At 44.4% G+C, this 19,438-nt stretch overlaps 1 protein-coding gene across 1 annotated transcript in view; it reads left to right on the top strand.

Annotated features, from left to right (window-relative positions):
- Positions 1 to 19,438, top strand: part of Stk39 (serine/threonine kinase 39) — a 259,896-nt gene that overhangs the window by 149,154 nt on the left and 91,304 nt on the right. Inside the window, 4 exon segments of the mRNA XM_032903422.1 lie at positions 10,655 to 10,777; positions 10,871 to 10,900; positions 16,044 to 16,106; positions 17,959 to 18,026. Of these exon segments, the coding sequence (XP_032759313.1) occupies positions 10,655 to 10,777; positions 10,871 to 10,900; positions 16,044 to 16,106; positions 17,959 to 18,026 (284 nt within the window).

Genomic DNA, 19,438 nt, shown 5'->3' with positions numbered 1-19,438 from the left:
TGTCTTGTGCCTTGCATTTTAGTTTAGGGCTTTTCTCTGATTTTATTTATTCGTTTGGTGACACTTTCCTGTACCTGTGATACAATAGTGCTCTGTGTGTCCTGGGTTTTCTGTCCCTGCAACATCTGTTGTGATGTTAGGTCTGTAGATCATGGACTTAAAGATCCATGAGGGCTTAGGGAACTAATAGGGTCTTCTTAATTTGCTTGCTCCCTAATAACCCTTCGGGAATTCTGTGATGGTTTGTCACTGGGCTTGGGCATTTGTCTTTGGGAAAAAAATGTGGGGAAACATGTAGGGAAGTTTGATTATAAAACAAAGTTTGTTTGAGCAAAATTTTCTTTGGGCATCAGACAAATGAGATTCAATGAGCAAATGTATATGTTTAGACGCCACTAAGTGCAAGCGATTGCAGTCCTCAGAGCCTGCTCCTTCTTGGATCCAAATTTTCTTATAAGCCAAGGTGTTTTCCCTGTATGTTCATCATTTTGAAACAAGTTCCAGCTTAAACAAAAACCAAACCAAACCCAGAATCCATCATGTTATAGCATAATATTCTATAATAAAGCACTGAGATTTAGCTCTCTGACAGTGAGAAACCGTAAGGAAGAAATTAGCAAACATGAACTCGAGCCATTAATTGCATTTCTTTATTATTTTATAAATCTTATTATAAAAACTTGCAGTTAAGTAAAAACATCAAGAAATCATCTCTCTGATGTTTTTATTACCAAATAAATTACAATTATTGTGTGGTACAGTGTTTTGTTAATAGAGCCTCCACTGTTGAAGCCGCTGTTGGCAATGCTGGAAACCCTGACTTGTTACCTTTGCAGCACCAGATGTCAGTGAAAGTAGGTGGATGTTCTTGGTTTCCCCCCAAGATTTATTTATTTATGTATCTGAGTACACCGAAGCTGTCTTAGACAAACCAGAATAGGGCATTGGATCCCACTATGGATGTGAACCACCGTGCGGTTGCTGGGAATTGAACTCAGAAGAGCAGCCAGTGCTCTTAACCACAGAGCCATCTCTCCAGCCTGTTGTTCTTGTTTTGACTGCGCTGTCATACAAGGTTCTAGAAGCCTCATTCATTTCATTTTTATGCTTGAAATGGGTGGGGGGTACCCAAGTTCACACTACGCTTCACTCCCTGTTAGCCTTTTACTTTCTCTACAACTGATATAACTACTGTGGTGTTCCAAGTGGTGACTTATCTTTAAAAGGCTTTATAATTTTAATTTTGAAGTCTTCTGTTTTCTGACTTGAGTGCATACGCCTGATGAGGAAAGACTGTCTAGGGGGTGCTTCTTCTTCACTCTTGATGTCCCTTTAGCAGAGCCTTCCTGAGCTGCTCCTGCATGGCACAGCGGTCATCTGATTGATGATGGGAGAGGGACTCGAGGGCCCCATCTTCCAGGGGTCCTCGTGTCACCATAGCCCTGACTGTGTGAGGGAGAAATGTGCCTGTCAGCATGCCTGACAGATAAGTCTTGTCTAAAGTGTCCACAGTGGCAGGCTGCTCACCTCTGAGGCCACAATCGCTGGACATTACCTTTGCGGTGCGAAGCTGATGTTTTGGAACTGAGATGATGTTCAAGCTTATTTCTAAGTTAATATAGAACTAGGGAGGGAGAGAGAAATGTCACCTGCTGGAGCTCCTTGAAGCCCAAAACTAGAAAGAGAAGCACCCCTGTCTACCCAGCAGACCTCCTCACATCCTGTAAAGCAAATGCTTTCAGAGACATTTGGACGTACTAGACATTCATGCGTGTGCCGCTGTGATAGTCCTTTGCACACACACTGGTGAATGCTCTGGCCTCTGATCAATTTTTCTACTGATCGTACCTTGATGGTCAACTTGACCCTTGTAATTGGTCCACACCATCCTCTACCATGGATGCCTGTTGATGTTTCCATCAGAGAGTAAGCCTGAGCCTCCTAGGCACGACCCTGATAAGCAGTGCAAGCATCATGGGCTCCTGAGAAGCACCAGTGGCAACCACTTTCCACCGTCCTGTTTCACATCAATGGCCGTGCCCTGTGCTGTGTGTGCTGTGTACATCTGTATGGTTGGTAAGACTTGACTCGGGCTTCCTGATGGCCGTTTAATCTCCCTGCTTTTTACTGTCGATGTCATCCAACCTGGACTATAAGATGACCGAAAGCTGAAGCATCTTTAGAGCGGTGCTTAGTAATTTTTGTGAAGGAACCCTTTGGAATTCACGTTCACGCATTAATATAAAATGTTTTTGGAACCTGGGATATAGATTGGCCCGTAGGATGCTTGTGTATCAGGTACAAGGTCTGGGGTGAGTAGTAGCGCACAAATTGGACGAGGAAGGTAGCTCAAGCTGAAGATGTAGGCAATAGGATCAGGAGCCCAAGGTCATCTTTTGCTACATAGAAAATTTGCAGCTAGGCTGAGCTTCATGGGACCTTGTCTCAAATAAAAGGTTTTTGTATATATTCGGGGTCAGGTTGCTTAGCTGAAATATAATATTGGGACTTTTTTCTACCTAATACCGATCTGGGTTTGGATTTAGTTTTGAGCCCACCTAATTAATGCCCTTAGGCTATGAATGTATGAGCTCAGGACACCCCAAGGCCAGCTTCTCATCACAAAGGAGGTTCATTTGCCTTAGAAGGACAAAGGGCAGGGAATTTGAGACAGGAGTTAGAGGATGAGAGAGAAGGGAACAAGGGAGAGGGGAGGGTGCTTGTGCTGGTGGGGGCAGCAGAGGACCGCTGCTGGGTAGAGAGGAGATGGCATGACCAGGAATGTGGCAGTTTATAAAGGTAAAGGTTATAGCCCTGTGTTAGGATTAATATTAATCGGATATGTTAATTAGGTGAGCCAAGGGGAGCTTTTTGATTACTGGACTTAAATGCTTTGATAGCTGGACCTTGGTGGCCACCCTCAGGAGGAGGAAGTGGCCAAATAAGAGAACAGACCTTGGTGTCTAGTTTTAGGTTTCAGAAATATAATTAACAGTTTTTTTGTTTTTGTTTTGTTTTTAGCAAGGCAGAGGGAGTTGGGGAGAAAGGCAAGCAAGGCCTTGCCAGTGTTACGTTTGCCAGACCCTAGATGGCTACAGTCCTTTTAGGATGTCTTTCCAGACTATGTCCTGGTCACTAATCAGAGATCATTCTTTCTGGAAGGTTTACCAAGGTAGCAGTGTAGACTGTCTTCTTTGAACATAGGTTCATTTGGACAAGCCCCTAATCTTGGTGGGTGTCTTCTCCTAGTCTGAACCAGTCACCTAAGTTACCGAGGTTCATGTACCTTAGTTACTCTCCTTTCATTGTTTTCTCTGTCCCATTTCCTTAAGGATTCCACCTGGGGATGCTAAGTTTCCATTAACAAAGCCAGAGGATAACAGCACTGGCATGGCTCTTTTACTGGGTACCTGCTTTTTGTTTGTAAATACCAGTAATGTGGTTGTAAGATGTACTGAGTGGCTCAGTCAGGCGGCAGCCAGAGAAACAGAACCAGAGGAGACTCAGGAGAATCACTGCAGAAAGTGGGCACATCCGACTGCAGGGCTGCTGAGGGCAGGCTGTCAGGACGGGCAGGCTGGGACCCTGAAGCCAGATAGAAGCTGTTACGGGGACGCTTTCTTCAGAGGAGCCCTGCCTGGCCGGGCTTGAAAGGCTTTTTCACGGGTTGGATCAGGCCCAGCCAGTTTATCAAGGATAATTTCCCTTGATTTGATTGTGGGTTTTAATCACATAGACTGAAGGCCTTCCTAGCCTCAGCTAGATTGCCGTTTGATCTAGTGACTGTGGACTGTAGTGTAGCCAGGTTGACACAGGAGAATGGGAACGGACTACCGCCTCGCTGCTCTGTTTCCTGGGAGAACCCTTCTGATTCTAGCCTTTAGTTATACTGCCCTCTGGGAGCTACAGTAAGCCTGCGGGCTCCTCCTCCTCAGTCCCCACCTCTCCTTCTGAAATGGAGATCCCCTATGACCTGCTGCAGAATCCAGGCAGCTTCTCCTCTGTGCCAGAATCAAACGTTATTCTCCCCATTTCCTGTTGGTTTTCTGAGAAGGGTGTCTTCTCAGTTTGAGTTATTTGTCTCAGCACGGCCGAGTGTTCCCATTGTTCTTCATTAGCTGAAGTTACACATCAGCTTGGCACCCATTCCGGCAGAAGCTTCAGTTGGGAAAGACAATAGTTGCAAAATTGGATGCTGCTTTCATGGCTGGTTGTCATTGTTCTGTGTCACCCTTACTTGGAGGAATGCCATGTAGGAAAATTGATGGGATTAAAACAGAATAAGAAGTCTAATTGCCTCTCTGTTCCGTGCTGCCTCTTTGAAAGAATTCCTTACATTCTCTTTGAAGACGCTACCCTTTCATGTTGGATTTCCGAAGTTACAAAATTCTTTTGTCGCTACATGAAGAGCAACATTTTCTTTTAATTCTCACAGTAGAGATGCTAAAGGGTTATGAGGAAGTTCTGCAAGGTGTCCTTTGGTGTTTGGGACCACGTTCTTACCCACACTGTTTCTTCCGGAGCCTTTCTAATCGCCCATAGAACCCTCGAGTCCTCCTCTCTGCTGTGCTTTATGCTCTAGAGATAGGGACGCCAACTTTTCTCAGGCAAAGTGAGCTGGAGTTTAAAAGGTGTTAATAGGAATCAGGGTGGAGGGGGGCGGTAAGGGCCAAGCTTTAGCGGTAGCAGCTTATCTCTGGCTAATGGTAATAAGCTCTTTTTTTTTTCTTCTTGATGTTTTAATGTGCAATAACATGGTCAGATGGAAATAATTTGCAAGTGTGAATTAAAACGGGATTCTTTTTAGACCCAGCACATCTACAGTTGGTAGAAGCTGCTTGCAAAGTAAAGCATGGTCTGGCCTGTTGTCTGGCCCAGTGAGGCTTATCAAATACAACTTGCTGGGCTTCAGAGAGTCCCAGTGTTCAGAAGGGAAAAGGGAATCGAATGAATTCCTTATCAACCCTTACCTCGATTGTTCTTTTTTGTGTGCCACGTGACCATAAATGCAGGGGCTTCAGACAACAGCAGTTCTTTTTGAAGATCTCCTGTTTTCCAAGGGTCAGGAATTAGGGAAATCCTCTGCCTGAGGCTGTCTGGCCTCAGAGAGCTGCAGTCACATGGGCTTCCTGAGGACTGACTCTTCATGGGGTCTCATCTGAGCTGTTGAGTAGGCCACAGCCTGCAGAGTACAAAGGGTGCTTGTGTGGTTCCTGAGCACCTTGGCCTCAAGTGTTCACGCGACCACAGCGAAGTCCCAGGAACGAATGGATAAGGTAGATACACATCTTCCTTTTTTTCTGACCTAGGCTTGGAAGCCCTGCTTTATCGAGTCCGCTTTGTTCTGTCAGCCATGTGATGAACTAACCCACTCAGTCACACTCAGGCAAAGGTGCTGGACTCCAGACTTCCCTTGAACTAATCTCATACCCACATAGGCCTCAGGTATCCGTCTTCCTGATTTAGCCTCCTGAATATCGGAGAAGATGGACAGACAGGTCAGGTCAAAGGGGTGCGTGTCATGCGTCTATAAGCTAGCAGGGTCAAGAACATATGAAGTTCATACACACCCCGGCTGTGGTGTGTCTAAAGGGATAGTGTGGAGAGTGAGCCCTGAAAATATATTCTCAGGCCAAAGTATCAAAAGATTTGAACGTTACAATGTCTGGAGTCATCCTGTAGGTCAGAGCGAGAAAGTAAGTGTGTACTCCTTGACACGATATGAAGGCTAAACTGAGGGAGGATCCAGAGGCTTGGAGATGAGTTAGCATTGTGTTTAATAGGAAAGGGAGCCACCGGCGTTGAAGGGGAACAATGGTGGCAGTGCACTGTGCTAAAATGTGGTGTTTGCTAGACTTGGCTGTGAGGAAGAATTAATTCCGTTAATAATATCGCCTTTCAGGTCTTGGGTGTTTATTATGAGGCAGTGAGCTGGCAGCCTTAGCTGATCGTGCCCTTTGGCCGCTGTCACGGATACGTGGATGCGAGGGAAAATCTAAAGCAGTTAACTCAGATAACATTGGAGAAGTGTCGGAATGAGGCTGCTCGTAGAGAATTCTGAACGTTAGTTTTGAGGCGTTGCTAAGGTGTTCGTATCTAGCCATGGATTTGGAAATCAAAACTAAAACATGCTGTGCTCCCAAGTCATCCTTCAGGATGGAAAGGGGGGCTGTGGAAAAGGCCTGTGGACCCACAGTCGCACTGGGAGAAGTAGCCGTGTTTAGGGTTAAGACAGAACAGAGAGCAGACACAGGCAGAGGCAGATAAGTGATGGAGGGTAAACACCATGAACACAGAATTGAGAGCTTGAGGTAGAAGAATGAGAGTAGCCAGGCCTGCAAGATGGTTGGGAGTTGGATGTACAGACTGACCCAGCAGGCCCTCTCGGTGCTGTGCTAAATAGATTGGACCAGCCAGCCGGAGGAGGAGAGTGTGAGGCGTGAGGCAGTGCAAGCACGGAGAGTCAGCCCAGGCTCCAGGCTGTGTGCGATGGCGGGCAGAAGACAGAGCTGGAGGGGCCCTGGAGGCCAGGCAGCCCATTCAGGACAGAGATGCTGGCGAGCTGATGCCAAGGTTGGAGCCCCGGAGACAGGAAAATGCTTACTGCTAAAACCCTACCACGACTCATTTGTTTGTTAATTTTTGATAACTTAGAAGGCTTTTTGTTTGCTTGGCATTGCCTCAAGTATGTAAAAAACAGCAATTAATTAGAAACAGCTTTAATGCTTCTTGTTAGCAGAATGACTAAAAATAGAAATGTGTTTGTGTTGCTTTCTGCTGTTCAGGGGAGCTTGGGGGAAGGGGGCGGCCGAGGTGGCTGGTGCAGGGCAGGGTCAGGCACATGGTATGTCTTCAGGGGAAGGGAAGCCGAGTTTGGGCTTCTCAATAATGGCGAAAATTATTCCAAGGAGGTTCCAAGACCCAGTGTCTAGAGAGTTTTTGTGGCAATGAAAGGGGTTGAAGGTGGTCGGTCGTTTGCTGGGTGTTAGCTGGGACCACGTTTTTCTTTTGTTCAGCCGTGTGCTAGAGAAATGTGCATGCATCTCTGTGGTCAAAGGCTCTATATGCAGGTCTCTCTGTTGGCTCCCTTACAGACTCCTTCTCTCTCCCGGTCAGAAGTCAGGGCTATGTGGAAAGTCATACTTACAAAGACACCACAGGAACCTTTAGAGCATACCAGCCACTTGTCCCACCACGCTGCCCCCTTTTTACCTGCTGCTGGTCGAATATTTGCCCTGGACACCTACCTGCCCAGTGGCCACATGAGAACTGGCCAGTGAGCACCACTGCTCCTCTGTGTGTGTTTTCTGTCCCCGCCCCAGCGGGAAATGGGAGCTTTAGTTCCTTTCTGTGCTGACTTGTAGTCATTGAAAGGGAGAGGAAAATAAGCTCTCTTTGCCCCATCTTGACTTTCCAAAATCTTTTCACACTCCTAAGTCAGAAGGCCACTTGTAAAACTATGGGAAATTTAGGTGCTTGGCTTTGCCCTTATAAACTCCCTTCTAGGATGTAACTTCGTGCAATTGATTTCTGTTCTCTTTACCCGGTGTCACTGTCACATAAACACAACATGAAACCTGGCTTTCAATTTTTGCTGCAGTTTTATTCCTAGGAGTGAGCAGAGGACCACGGCACAGACTGACTTGGGTTTTATTCTTAATACTGTTGAATCTATATTTTCCTCAATACATCTTGGGCTGTTCTTGGTTCTTACTAAGTTAATGTATATACTTACTAGTTTCTTCAACCAACAGCTGGTTAAAGGCCCGTCCTATCACATCTTTCAATAGCCGGGGCTATAATCCTAGACATTGTGTTTTATCGTTTTCTCTTTCAGCAAATAAAACTAAGAGAGAAGCAGCTAGGGTTGTGCAATAAAGCAGACATAGAGGGGTAGGTACCACATTCTTTGCAGGTGGATTTTGCTCGTAGATTGGAAACTGACAGATCACAGGAAGGCGGTGCTTGGGGGGATAAGGCACGGTCTGTGTTTCAGAGCAGAGCCTGAGCTGTTAACAGGAGGAAGGAGGTTCATTCTGTGTAATTTAAGAGAGGATAATAATTTATCAATGATCCTTGGTTTCTGCAACTTTTCATAAAGGTGGAGTTTTATTTTGGTTTCTGATCTATGATTTTATTTGCTTACTCATTTCCTAGTTGGAAATCCATTTTATAATCGTTACAGCTCTAAATCCCTTTCTTTTAAATGTAGTCATCAACAAATACCCATCATCGTGATTAGTGTTGCCAAAGAAATTAATTGTATATGTCAGTGGAGAATCATTTCCTCGTCCCTTACCTGTTTCGTGATAGTTTGGGAGTGAGCAATCTCTTCTCAAACTCCTTGAGTGCATCTCAGCGTTTGTTTCTGTACTATTTTGCCAGCGTCTGTAAGAACCATCAGAATCACTAACATCATAATAGGGTTTTTGCAGCAATTCAAAATCCAAGTGGGGGAAAACAGCTATGTTAAGTATGGAGGTATGCACTGAGTATCTCAAAGGTGACTTTTTGTTTGTTGGAGTGCTAAAAATGACTGTGCCCTTTAAAAGTTAAATTATGAATAACTTTTTAGTTTTTTAAATTTTTTCAGTTGGATCTTAAATATTTATGAACAGGTAGTCTGAGTTACTTTCAAAGATTATGCAAGGTAGTCCAGCCCCCCTCTGAGCATGTGCTGTTCATATCTTCCTGTTTATAGGACACGAACACTACTTAACTTTAAAGCTTTCAGTATTTCTCTTCCATTTAACAACATACCTGTGATATGTCTCAATGGTTTCTATTGTAGAAAAATAGTCTTCATTACATCACAGACATGTGTGAGCGTGTGTGTGTAGGTTATAAATAATAGCCTTCATTATATCACAGACATGTGTGAGCATGTGTGTGTGTGTGTATGTGTGTGTGTGTGTGTAGGTTATAAATAATAGCCTTCATTACATCACAGACATGTGTGAGCATGTGTGTGTGTGTGTGTATGTATGCGTGTGTGTGTGTAGGTTATAAATAATAGCCTTCATTACATCACAGACATGTGAGCGCGTGTGTGTGTGTTTATATATGTCTGTGTCTGTGTGTGTGTGTGTAGGTTATAAATAATAGCCTTCATTACATCACAACATGTGTGAGCGTGTGTGTCTGTGTGTGTGTGTGTGTGTCTGTGTTTATATATGTCTGTGTCTGTGTGTTTGTGTGTAGGTTACATGACAATTACAGGTGTCCTTTCTTAAATAATGCCCACATTTCCTTTTAAACACAGGATCCTCTACTGGCCTGGAACCTACCAGGACAGGTTAGGCTGGCTTGCCAGTGAGCTTCAGGGATCTACCTGTCTTCATCTCCTCAGCACTGAAATTGTGCACACCATTACACAGAGCTCTTTTTACATGGGTTCTGGGGATTGAACCTAGGTCTTTGTGATTGCAAGATGGAACGCTTCCCACCCAGCTCTCTCCCCAACACCATATCATAGACTTCCAAAGTCTTCACAGCACATCCTCTAGACAGCTTCTTTCTGATTTCAGTGACATTGCGGGGGGATGAGGTATGAGAGTCTGACTGAGGCTTTGTTTGTTCCTTTGATTTTTTTCCCCCCTGACAGCTGCTTTTCCTTGGGTCGCTTTCTGAGCCTTCATTCCTCGTTTGTGAAATGAAGGGGTTGAACACACGGTCTCTACGGCACCCTTCCACTTGAAGCTCCTCTGAAATCAGCGGCCCGCCTGCTGCCTGCTCACATGGTGCTCAGCTGTTGCACTGCTTTGCCAAATTACGTCTCAAATTACTACAGACAGCAGCCCATTCTCCACCCTGCTCTCACTGTAAAAGCTTTTCCTCACCAGCCACCGCACACTTGAAAGCTTGCCCCGTGGTTTATACGATGCACTGACAACCTGTGTCCCCAGACGCAATAGCACAGGAGGTCTGATGTCCAAGTTGTGGAGGAAGATGCTGTGTTTGTCATCTCACGAGTGTCTCGTGTGCTTAGATGTGTGTGTGTGTGTGTGTGTGTGTGTGTGTGTGTGTGTGTGTGTGTTAGGGCTGGTCTAATCCTGTTTTGTTTCGCTCAAGTAGGTTGAATAGATTCCTAGGGATACAAATATAGTATCAGGATCTGAAGAAGAGCAAGGTAGCAGTGGAAAGGGATGTGCCCTGTGGGCATAAGGTTTTAGATTGCGGATACTCCAGCCTAATGCAACCACTCCAGCCTAATGCAACCGATCCAGCGCCCAGATTTCTCTGCTTCCACTCAGTCTGCACTCAGTCACTTGGGTGCATTTCCGTAGGCAGTTTTGAAACTTGGCACATGAGTTTGTTTGTGTGGTAACTAAGGTTCTAGCTTAAGTAAAAGTGAAAAATGCAGTCCTTTTTTTTGTTTGTTTGTTTAGTGGTTCACATGCTTCATATTCTTAAAAAAAATTTTTTTCTCTGTATGTGATACTAATGCATTTCAAGAACACAGTATTTTTGGAAGGATGTTGAGGTGGGAGTCTAAGGGTGTATTGTCTTTTGGCGTTTTAACGTCAGTTATCTGTGGACTGATGGTCCCCTGGGTTACTTTTCGGAGTCTCATGCGTGTACCAGATAACCCTAAGTAGTACCGGCGAGTGCTGTGCCCATCCAACCCCTGAAAGTGTGGCTTATTTTGATTCAGGTCAGGCGAGTTCCTGGGTCAAGCGGTCACCTTCACAAGACTGAAGATGGCGACTGGGAGTGGAGCGATGACGAGATGGATGAGAAGAGCGAGGAGGGGAAAGCGGCTGCCTCTCAAGAGAAGGTAAAGGCCCTCGGCCACCACTGGCCAGTGCGTGTCTCTGTCGTGGTTCTGTGGGATTTCATGGATTTTAATGGACATCTCCTTGTTTTGCAGTCACGAAGAGTAAAAGAAGAGAACCCAGAGGTGAGGAGCCATGATTATGTATGTGCGTATGTATGTATGTATGTATGTATGTATGTATGTATGTGTCTGCATAGTTATTTATTTACTCTTTAGGCCCCCGTTGTGGTGGCAGAGTTTGATCCATTTGGGAGATGGAAAGGCAGATGGATTTACTTTATTGGCTTGGATTCTGAGTTACCTTGGCCTGATTAGAGTGTGGTAAATCACTCCAGTCTGTGAGCCTCTGCTCTTCCCAGGATGCGGGGTGATCACAGTGCTTATGAGGTAGCCAGGAAGACTGGTGGAATTGCACTGGACACACTCAGAGGAGTCCCTGGCCCTCACAGGCAAAATTTTGCCTCATACTTTGTAAAAAAGAAAGATGCCCAGGTTGAATGCATGATTCTTGACCTTTAAATGCCCTCGGTGAATTAGAGGTTAAGTGAGACATTCTTCATGGCGTCTCTGAGGACTGGTCATCTTTTGACTGAGATCATTTTTTACTTAACTTCCTCCATATGATTAATTACCCTAATGCCCGGTGATGATCATGGCATGCCAATACTCACAGAGGAAATTTGAGAATATTTAAATAGCTCCCGGTGTTTCACAGTCAGTAATGAATGCCTGCCTTCCTCAGGCCTCACTACAGAACCGGGAAACTGTGGTCTAGAAGTGATGCCTATCCAGACTTCTTCCTTTTATTTTTTAATCAGCAGACGCTTCCTTTTGATTAAGTGAGGCACAGCTTACCTTGGGTTTGAAGTGGCAGTGGCAGTGGCTGGCTGTGCTTTTAGCAAAGCAGCTGCGGTGCCACAGGCCACACTGTGCCCCGCCCCTGAGCACCCTGCTCTCTTCTCCCTGGTGGAGCTTCCTCGGGTTCCTGCCCACCAATATCAGCTCTCTCAGGTCCCACCTTCCTCCCTGCTGGTTCTTTGAACGACTCTCCCTACTTCACACTTTACAACTTTGCCCAGGGACATTGTTCTCTGTGGTAAGAACACCTTGGAGCCTCTGCACTGGGACATACGGGGTACCATGCTGTGTCGGGATTTCAGAGCAATCCTACCTAGCCATTGCGAGCAAACACTGCCCTCCTTTCCATTGTGACTAGAGTAGAGCACAGAGTTGAGGGGTTTTCATGTGCATCTAAGCTGTCTCTATTGAAAAGTGTAGGTTCTGCATAGATGTAGAGCAAGGGAATACACCTCACACACCGTCGCTGGCGGTCCCGTCACCTTTGGCTAGAAAAAGAGGGCAGTGTTTTATTTGTACGCATGTGCCCTTTGCATACTGGAGATACTGTTTCTGTTTGCTGCTAACACAGATATCCAGGCACTGGAGTAAAAGCAGCACAGAGGTATGAATAGGCTATAATACTTATGAGGTCAGAACAGGAATAAAAGATCACAAGGTGGTTGATGTGGACTTCAGCAACAGCAGCTCTGGTACCACTGTGTTTAAACAGAGAGAGATGTGGCCTTTTACAAGTCCTCTGCTCGTGAGAGGCCGTGCGCCATCCTTGGCAGGCTAAGGAGCACCGGATGGAGACTCTTCAGGAAGGTCTGAGTAGGTATTTGCCAGTGGAGCACCAAGGGAAAGGTGGTTCTTGGACCAAATTTAGAGGCTCTACCTTGGAGAGAATTTCCAATATGGACTTTTAAGCTTTCAGAGTTCAGCTGGTTTGCTTGAAACTCATAGCCCAGCACTTTGAAAAATTGGCCCAGTTTGAAAAATATGATCTTCTGGGAAGCTTACCCACTAGTAATTAATAATTTTCAGCAAATGGATAATTGCCCTCTTCTATTTATCATCTTGTTCTGCGTGAAGACAGAAGTCCACGGAGACCAAAGCTCATTAAGAACAATACTAATATTAGAACTAGCGAGAATTAATTGATCAAAAACTGAGCCCAGACTTCATGTTAGAAGTGTTAGACACCCTGGGGATTTATGCACCAAGAGGAGAGTGCCTGCTTTCTGGAGAGCTTTTCATCTTTGGGGAAGGGCCTGGAGGAAGTCCTGGTCGAGGACTCGTCTTTAGGGAGTGTTAGCTCATAAATCTTACTGCAGATTTCTAGACCCTGCCCACTATTGGGTTTTGTTTTGCTTTGTTTTCAAGACAGGGTTTCTCTGTGTAGCCCTGGATGCCCTGGAACTTACTTTGTAGACAAGGCTGTCTTAGAACGCACAGAGCCCTACCTGCCTCTGCCTCCCGAGTGCTGGGATTGAAAGCAGGCACCACCACTGCCTGGCTTGGGCACTGATTCCTCGTTTTAGAAGTGGTTTGGGCTGACTTTTTGTCAGATTCTGAAGGAAGTACCTTTTACATGACTCTGGTCAGGTTTGCTTCACTCTTAATTTTCTAGGTGAAAAATGAAGCTGACTTTACTTAAATCCACTTCCCTTTGGCTTCCTTTAGCTGAAAGGCCTTCAGCAAGGCTTTCATTTAAACAGTTCCCCTTAAAGGCCAAGACAGTTAGAAGATGGGGAAGACTTAACTACCAACCACAGCAGGCAAAACTTGAAAATCGCGTAGTCATTCTTAGGCTCAGTAGAGTGGAATTTCTTTCCTAGTTTAGGTTAGGTCTAGACAACTCCGATTTTTAACTTCTGATTAAAGGCTAGGGTCTAGACAACTGACGAGGAGAACTGCAGAAGTCACTCTGAATGCAGATGTGCAGAATGGCATCCGAGAATGAATTAGTGGATGAATGAATGAATGAACGAACGAACAAACAAATAATGAAATGAGGAAGAAAACATTTCAGAAATCAGCTGAAAAAATTGTTTTTGACTTAAGCTAGGCAGATCCTACAAGAAGGGTGTTGAAGGGCTTTGCCATCCCCTGTCTAGGATAATTAGGAAAGTCTTTGTTTGCAGCTCCCGGATCCTGTTCTCATTAGAAAAGTATTTCAATGCGGATTTAGGCTGAATTAATTTTTACCAGGTTTAGCTAAAGATTAAACACATGTGAAGATTACATTTATTTCAGTTGCTTGATGTTTTTTTAAAACTGCCACTAGCTTTTAATACCATGCTGATGAAAGGTGTTTCTCTGGTGCTCAGCAGTGCCAGACGTATTTGTTTTTTACCTACCTGTGGAAGGGCAGAGACAGACCTGATTTCTTCCTGAATATATTGTGCTGACGCCTGTCTGTCAGAGGCTGCTCGGCCTGCGTCCCAGCCCCTGCAGTTTAGCGCAGGTGACCACCCTTCAGTGTACTGGTGACTAACGCTGGATTTGTGGTCAGAAAACCTGTGTTTCCAAACATTGGCTCTCTGCTTTAGAATAATTTCCAACTCGTAGAAATGCTGCAAACACAGTGGACTCCTCCCCCAGTTTCTCCCTGTGTCAGATAATCTGGGCCTGTTTATCAAAACTCAAAAATGGATGCTGCCACCTTTTCATCTAAGTTTCAGAATTCTTAATAGATCCCACTAATTTGTCCACTAGTGCCCTTCTTCTGCTCTAGGGATGCAGTCCAACACAGCACACTGAAACTTGCTACAGCGTTATTAAAAATAGAAAAAGAGCAGGCGAGGTCCAGCTCTGAGAAGTTGGGAAGCAGACAGTGCCTCTTCTCCCCTCCAGCTCTGAACTGGTTGCCTCTCTTTTACCAGGTCTGAGGCCCCTATCAGGGTCTGTTTCCAGAGTTATATTCAACATTCATTTCTAATTTTCCTTCTTTCTGCCTGTCAAAAGGCGTATCTACTCAAGGACTTTTCTTGTAGTAAATTGTTTAGACAGGAAGAAGTTTGGTACAGTTTCTGTATTGTTGAAGGGTGACTGCTACTAATCTTCTTGTAGGGTTTCAGTGTAACAGAGTTATGTGGCTGTGGCCTAATTTCATAGGGTTATCGCACAGTGGCGACAATAGGAACTGCACTTGATGGTTAGTGAATATATGTTACATGGGGAACCTTTCTCTTACCCTGAGCACCCATGTGTGTTCGGAGTGTCTTGTGCTAGAAGTGACTGCTTCATGACACGCAGTGTTGTACCTACATGAGAACTTGTAAGGTGTGTGGTCCTTCTGTTAAATCACCTGACTGCCTCTTCATCCTGATGATGCCCCAGGAGCAAAGCATCAGGGGAGGAGGGGGGCAGATTGTGGGTCAGCCTGCAGGATTCTTTGAAGGGGTATTTTGTAGAGGGCCTTGCCTGTGCTGGTAAGTGGTCAGAGATTTGCTGTGTTTCTAAGAACAAACATGTTGTTATTACATAACTTTTCAAACATGAAGCAAAATTAATACCATTATCGTGACATACCAACGACCATGTTTCCTCTGTCACCTAAGGTGCCTTTCCATATATGTGTCCTGTTCACGCAGTTGCCCACCTTAACTCTTCTATGCATTTCAAAGTAAATCAGAGGCATTAATTAATATTGCTTAATTAAATCATTAATAACAATTAATTAATAATACTTCTCACCATCACTTCAGTTTGAATGAAGTTCTTTTGGAGTGAGCACAGAAAGCAAGAATTTTATACTCTTAGACTTGAGAAAGTGCTTGCTGTGAAGATTTCTGCTGACTTTAGTCTTGATAATAAATTAGAAATAAGATCTCGATCCTTCATTTTCATTGCTGTTTCTCTTTGAGTGTGGTTGGTTTTGTTGTTGTTGTTGACTTTCTCAAGTTTATGCCCCAGGCTAGAGATCACAAAAGTAGAGCTTTAGGCTGAAGTACCTTAGGACCAGACTAGGAATCTTGAGTGGAAAGTTTCGCTCTTGTGGTTCCTTTAGAGAAACGGTTTTGTCGTTGGTTTTCCACCATATTTATTTGTCCAAGCAACAGTGAAAAATTACCCAAAATAATAATGTAAAAGGCAGGTTTCATATCTTTTCATTAAGGTCCCCTTAACATTAGATGGAATGATACTAAGAGATAAAGTTGTTCTTTTAAAGCACACTGTTTAAACCGTGTGGGTCATTCCAGGATTTATTACATAGATTCTCCTCCTTCTCTGTGATATTCTGTGACAGAACAAGTGGGCCCTGGAGTCAAGGGTGGCCAGCAGCATGTGGGACATACTTTATCTAGCTGTTGTTGCCTAAGGTCTTCTAAAATGCCATCTCTGATGATCACAATGTAACGTCCCAGTCACTAACATCTCTCTTTGGCTTCCTGGCTTGTCATAACATTGGTTCTCTTGGCAGATCTCGGTGAACGCTGGTGGCATCCCCGAGCAAATACAGTCCCTCTCCGTGCACGACTCTCAGGTTGGTTCCTTTGCCAGTCATTTTTATTTGAGATGCTTTGTAGACAACTTCACTGAGTTTCAGACGGATGGCCAAGTTCAGGGTAGCGCTCCCAAAATCGGGGGCTTCAAACCAGCAGTAATTGAAACCATTTCTTTAAGCAGATTGTAGAAAGAGAACATCACTACTCTCCACCGTCCTTTACAAGATGCTCAGCCCTAAATAACAGGCTTTGGAGAAGGAATAGGTTACCCAAGTGCCTTAGAAATCACTGTACTGTGGGCAGTAAGCAAAGAGAAGAAAATGATTAAGTCCGTTATACTTTAGCCATCAAACACTGTGGTTAATTGATACTTTGCTCCTTTGTTTCTGATTGGATTTCTATAACCTGTCCTGATGATTCTTTTATCATTGAGTTTTATGTGACAATTGAGCTGTACAACTTGTCTTATTAAAATAATAGTCCAGTGACTGTGCAGTGCATGTATAATGCGTGCTTAGAATGTGTGTATGACAGAAGGCTGTGCTGTGGTTGTGCTGGGTGGCGAAGCCATTGAGGCAAGGGTATGGGTCTAGAGACCGGGGATAGGCCCAAGTGTTTTGTTGTATGATTGTACTTTGATTATATGTGTTTCTGTTTTACCTGCCTTTGTATTTTATGGGGCAGTGTGCATTGCCTATGTGTTAGACAGAGAGGACTTCATGACTGATTACAGGAAACCTCTCTGAGGTCTGATAGCTACTCCTTGTCTTTTATAGCTACGCAGAAGTTAACTGGTTTGTGCAAGGCCATGTAGCTAGCTACACGGAAGTAGAAGTGGGATCCACTCTCAGTCTTTGCACTCTGTCATCTAACTCAGTCAAAGACTCAGAGGTAAACCATAGGGTTAGCCTCCACATGGAAAACAAATTAGGAGGAAGTATGAGTCCAAAAGCAAAAGAAGTAAACAGAGAACAGGGACAGCATTGATTATTTTTATAATTCACGGCTCACTTTTACATCTCTTACTTTCCCAGCAATCTTTGAGAGATGGTTTAGCTATTTTGTAAACAGAGCTGCTGGCTTGAGAGTTACTTGCCCATGCTTGCACAGCAGGTTACCAACAGAGCCAAGCTTTTCCTGAAATCTTTTATTTCAGGAGGTCTGATGAAGCCTGGGTATTCACAGGAATATTCTGTGTCATAGAGGCATCCCTGATGGATTATCTGTGTCAGGATGATAGGTGAGAAGTGTAGGGAGGATGAACTTTGATTAATCTGTGTTCACCCCAATGCTTATGTTTAATGTACCCAAGTCATCCCATGCCACCCCATCCCACCCCCACCACATGCAGTCCAGGGATAGAACCTAACGCTCTCTACATAATGGGCAAGCATTCTGCCACCGAGCCACATCTCTAGTCCTTGCTTTTCTGAGACAGGCTCTTGGTCCATAGCCTAAGCTGTACTTAAATTCGCAGTTCTGCTTCCACAGCCTGAATGCTGGAATTACAAGTGTCACAACCATCCGTGGCACGGTTTCTTACCTTTGTGCATCTCCAAGGTCCAGTGGGTGTTGGCTCTTTGCTCTGGACTAACGAAGTGCCACTTTAGACGGACGGCCTTAATTTGGCCTAGATGCAGCGGTACCGTGCACGGAATGCATCCTGTGACTGAGGCTGTCTGTGTGAAGCATTCACACGCACAGTATGACGTTAATTAAGCATCTTTCTGATTCTCTAAAAAAGGTCTTGGGAAGCCAAAGAAGACCTTCTAGGATAAGCACTAATCTTGAACTTTCCATAAAGGGCTATAGGAATCAAGAGATGCTGAGATTGAATTTATCCTTTTCCCAATAAAGCTTACAGCATTGTTTGTTGTTTTCTTTTCAAAGGGCCAACCAAATGCTAATGAAGACTACAGAGAAGGTCCTTGTGCGGTCAACCTTGTTTTAAGATTAAGGTAAATAACATTATTTTTGCATCCTTTTTTCTTCTCTACAGTACAGTATTCTGACCTCCTCCTTTAACTTTTCATAATATTAGGATAAGGTGAAATTTTTAACTTGATTCTCCCAAACAGTGTCCGCCACATTCCTGGAACTAATTACACTCCTTTCATTGCTTGCAAAAACGATTAATAGGAGGACACTGTTGGAAAGCATCTGTAGGCTCTATGTACACGTCATTATATTTTTTTTTCTCCCCTTGCTTTTTTAATCATTTTTTTTCTTTTTTCTTTTTAACAATGTAAGATCACAGTAAGAGATTTTTAATGAGTCTCTTTCACACTCCAGCAGTCAATTTCTGACAGAAATAAACCATGCTTGTACTACAAGTTGCCTGTTCAGAAGATTTTTCAGTGGCAGGTTTGCCCAGCCACTGTGGAGAAATGACAGATATATTTTGAAAGCACTTTCAATCTTCTAGGAAATGGATACAAATATGGCGCCTGACATTCCACAGCCTGGTGAATGAAAGCTGATTCTATTTTAAGACTCTTTTCAACCTAAAGGCCTGTCTTTGCAGATGTTCTTTGTTAAGGATGTAGTATCTCGAGAGGAAGGGAAATTGAATAAACTTAATTGCAGCCAGCCTACTTTGCCAGGTCAGTCAGAATGCTGTCACATCTCCGAAGTTATGAAGGGGAGTCATGGGTTCTCCTGACAGATTTACACACAAAGCTTTTGTGGTTAGTGGGCGTATCCACAGGCGTGGCTGGGAGAAGTGGGTCTGCAGCAGGGCCAAGGTTGGTTTCCAACTCATGGGGTCAGCATAGTCCATAGGAAGAGAGTGCCATTGCTGTGAGCACCCTCCCTTCTTACAGTCTCGCAGACTCTGTTCACACGGTGACGTAAAAGTTAGAGTGGATGTCGAAACCAAAGACTGAAGCTATTACAATGCAGTAGCTTTGCTGAAGAATGGAGTAGGCCATTTCATGGTTTTGCCTTTGCAACCAGAGTAGAGATTTAAATAGTCAAATTTGATCCATTGTATATCTAATTCTCTGCAAGAAAAACCTACATCGAATGAAAAGAAAGGATGGGAATGTTGGTATATAATATTGAAGGTGTTGTTCGGGATAGTTTTATGTCAACTTGACATTAGCTAATGTCATCTGAGAGGAGGAAACCTCAATTAAGAAAATACCTCCATAACACCAGGTTGTAGACAAGCCTACGAGGCATTTTCTTAATTAGTGACTAGGGAGGGTTGTACCCAGCCCATTGTGTGTGGTACCATCCCTGGGCTGGTGATCCAGTCTTCTATAAGAAAGCAGGCTGAGCAAGCCATGGGGAGCAAGCCAGTAAGCAGCACTCCTCCATGGCCTCTGCATCGGCTCCTGCTTTCAGGTTCCTGCCAGCTTCAGTTGCT

Source organism: Rattus rattus, chromosome 5 (assembly GCF_011064425.1).
Source record: "Rattus rattus isolate New Zealand chromosome 5, Rrattus_CSIRO_v1, whole genome shotgun sequence".
In the NCBI taxonomy this organism is placed as follows: domain Eukaryota; kingdom Metazoa; phylum Chordata; class Mammalia; order Rodentia; family Muridae; genus Rattus; species Rattus rattus.
The sequence above is the reverse complement of the archived record's forward strand: the minus strand, read 5'-3'. Positions and strand labels throughout refer to the sequence as shown.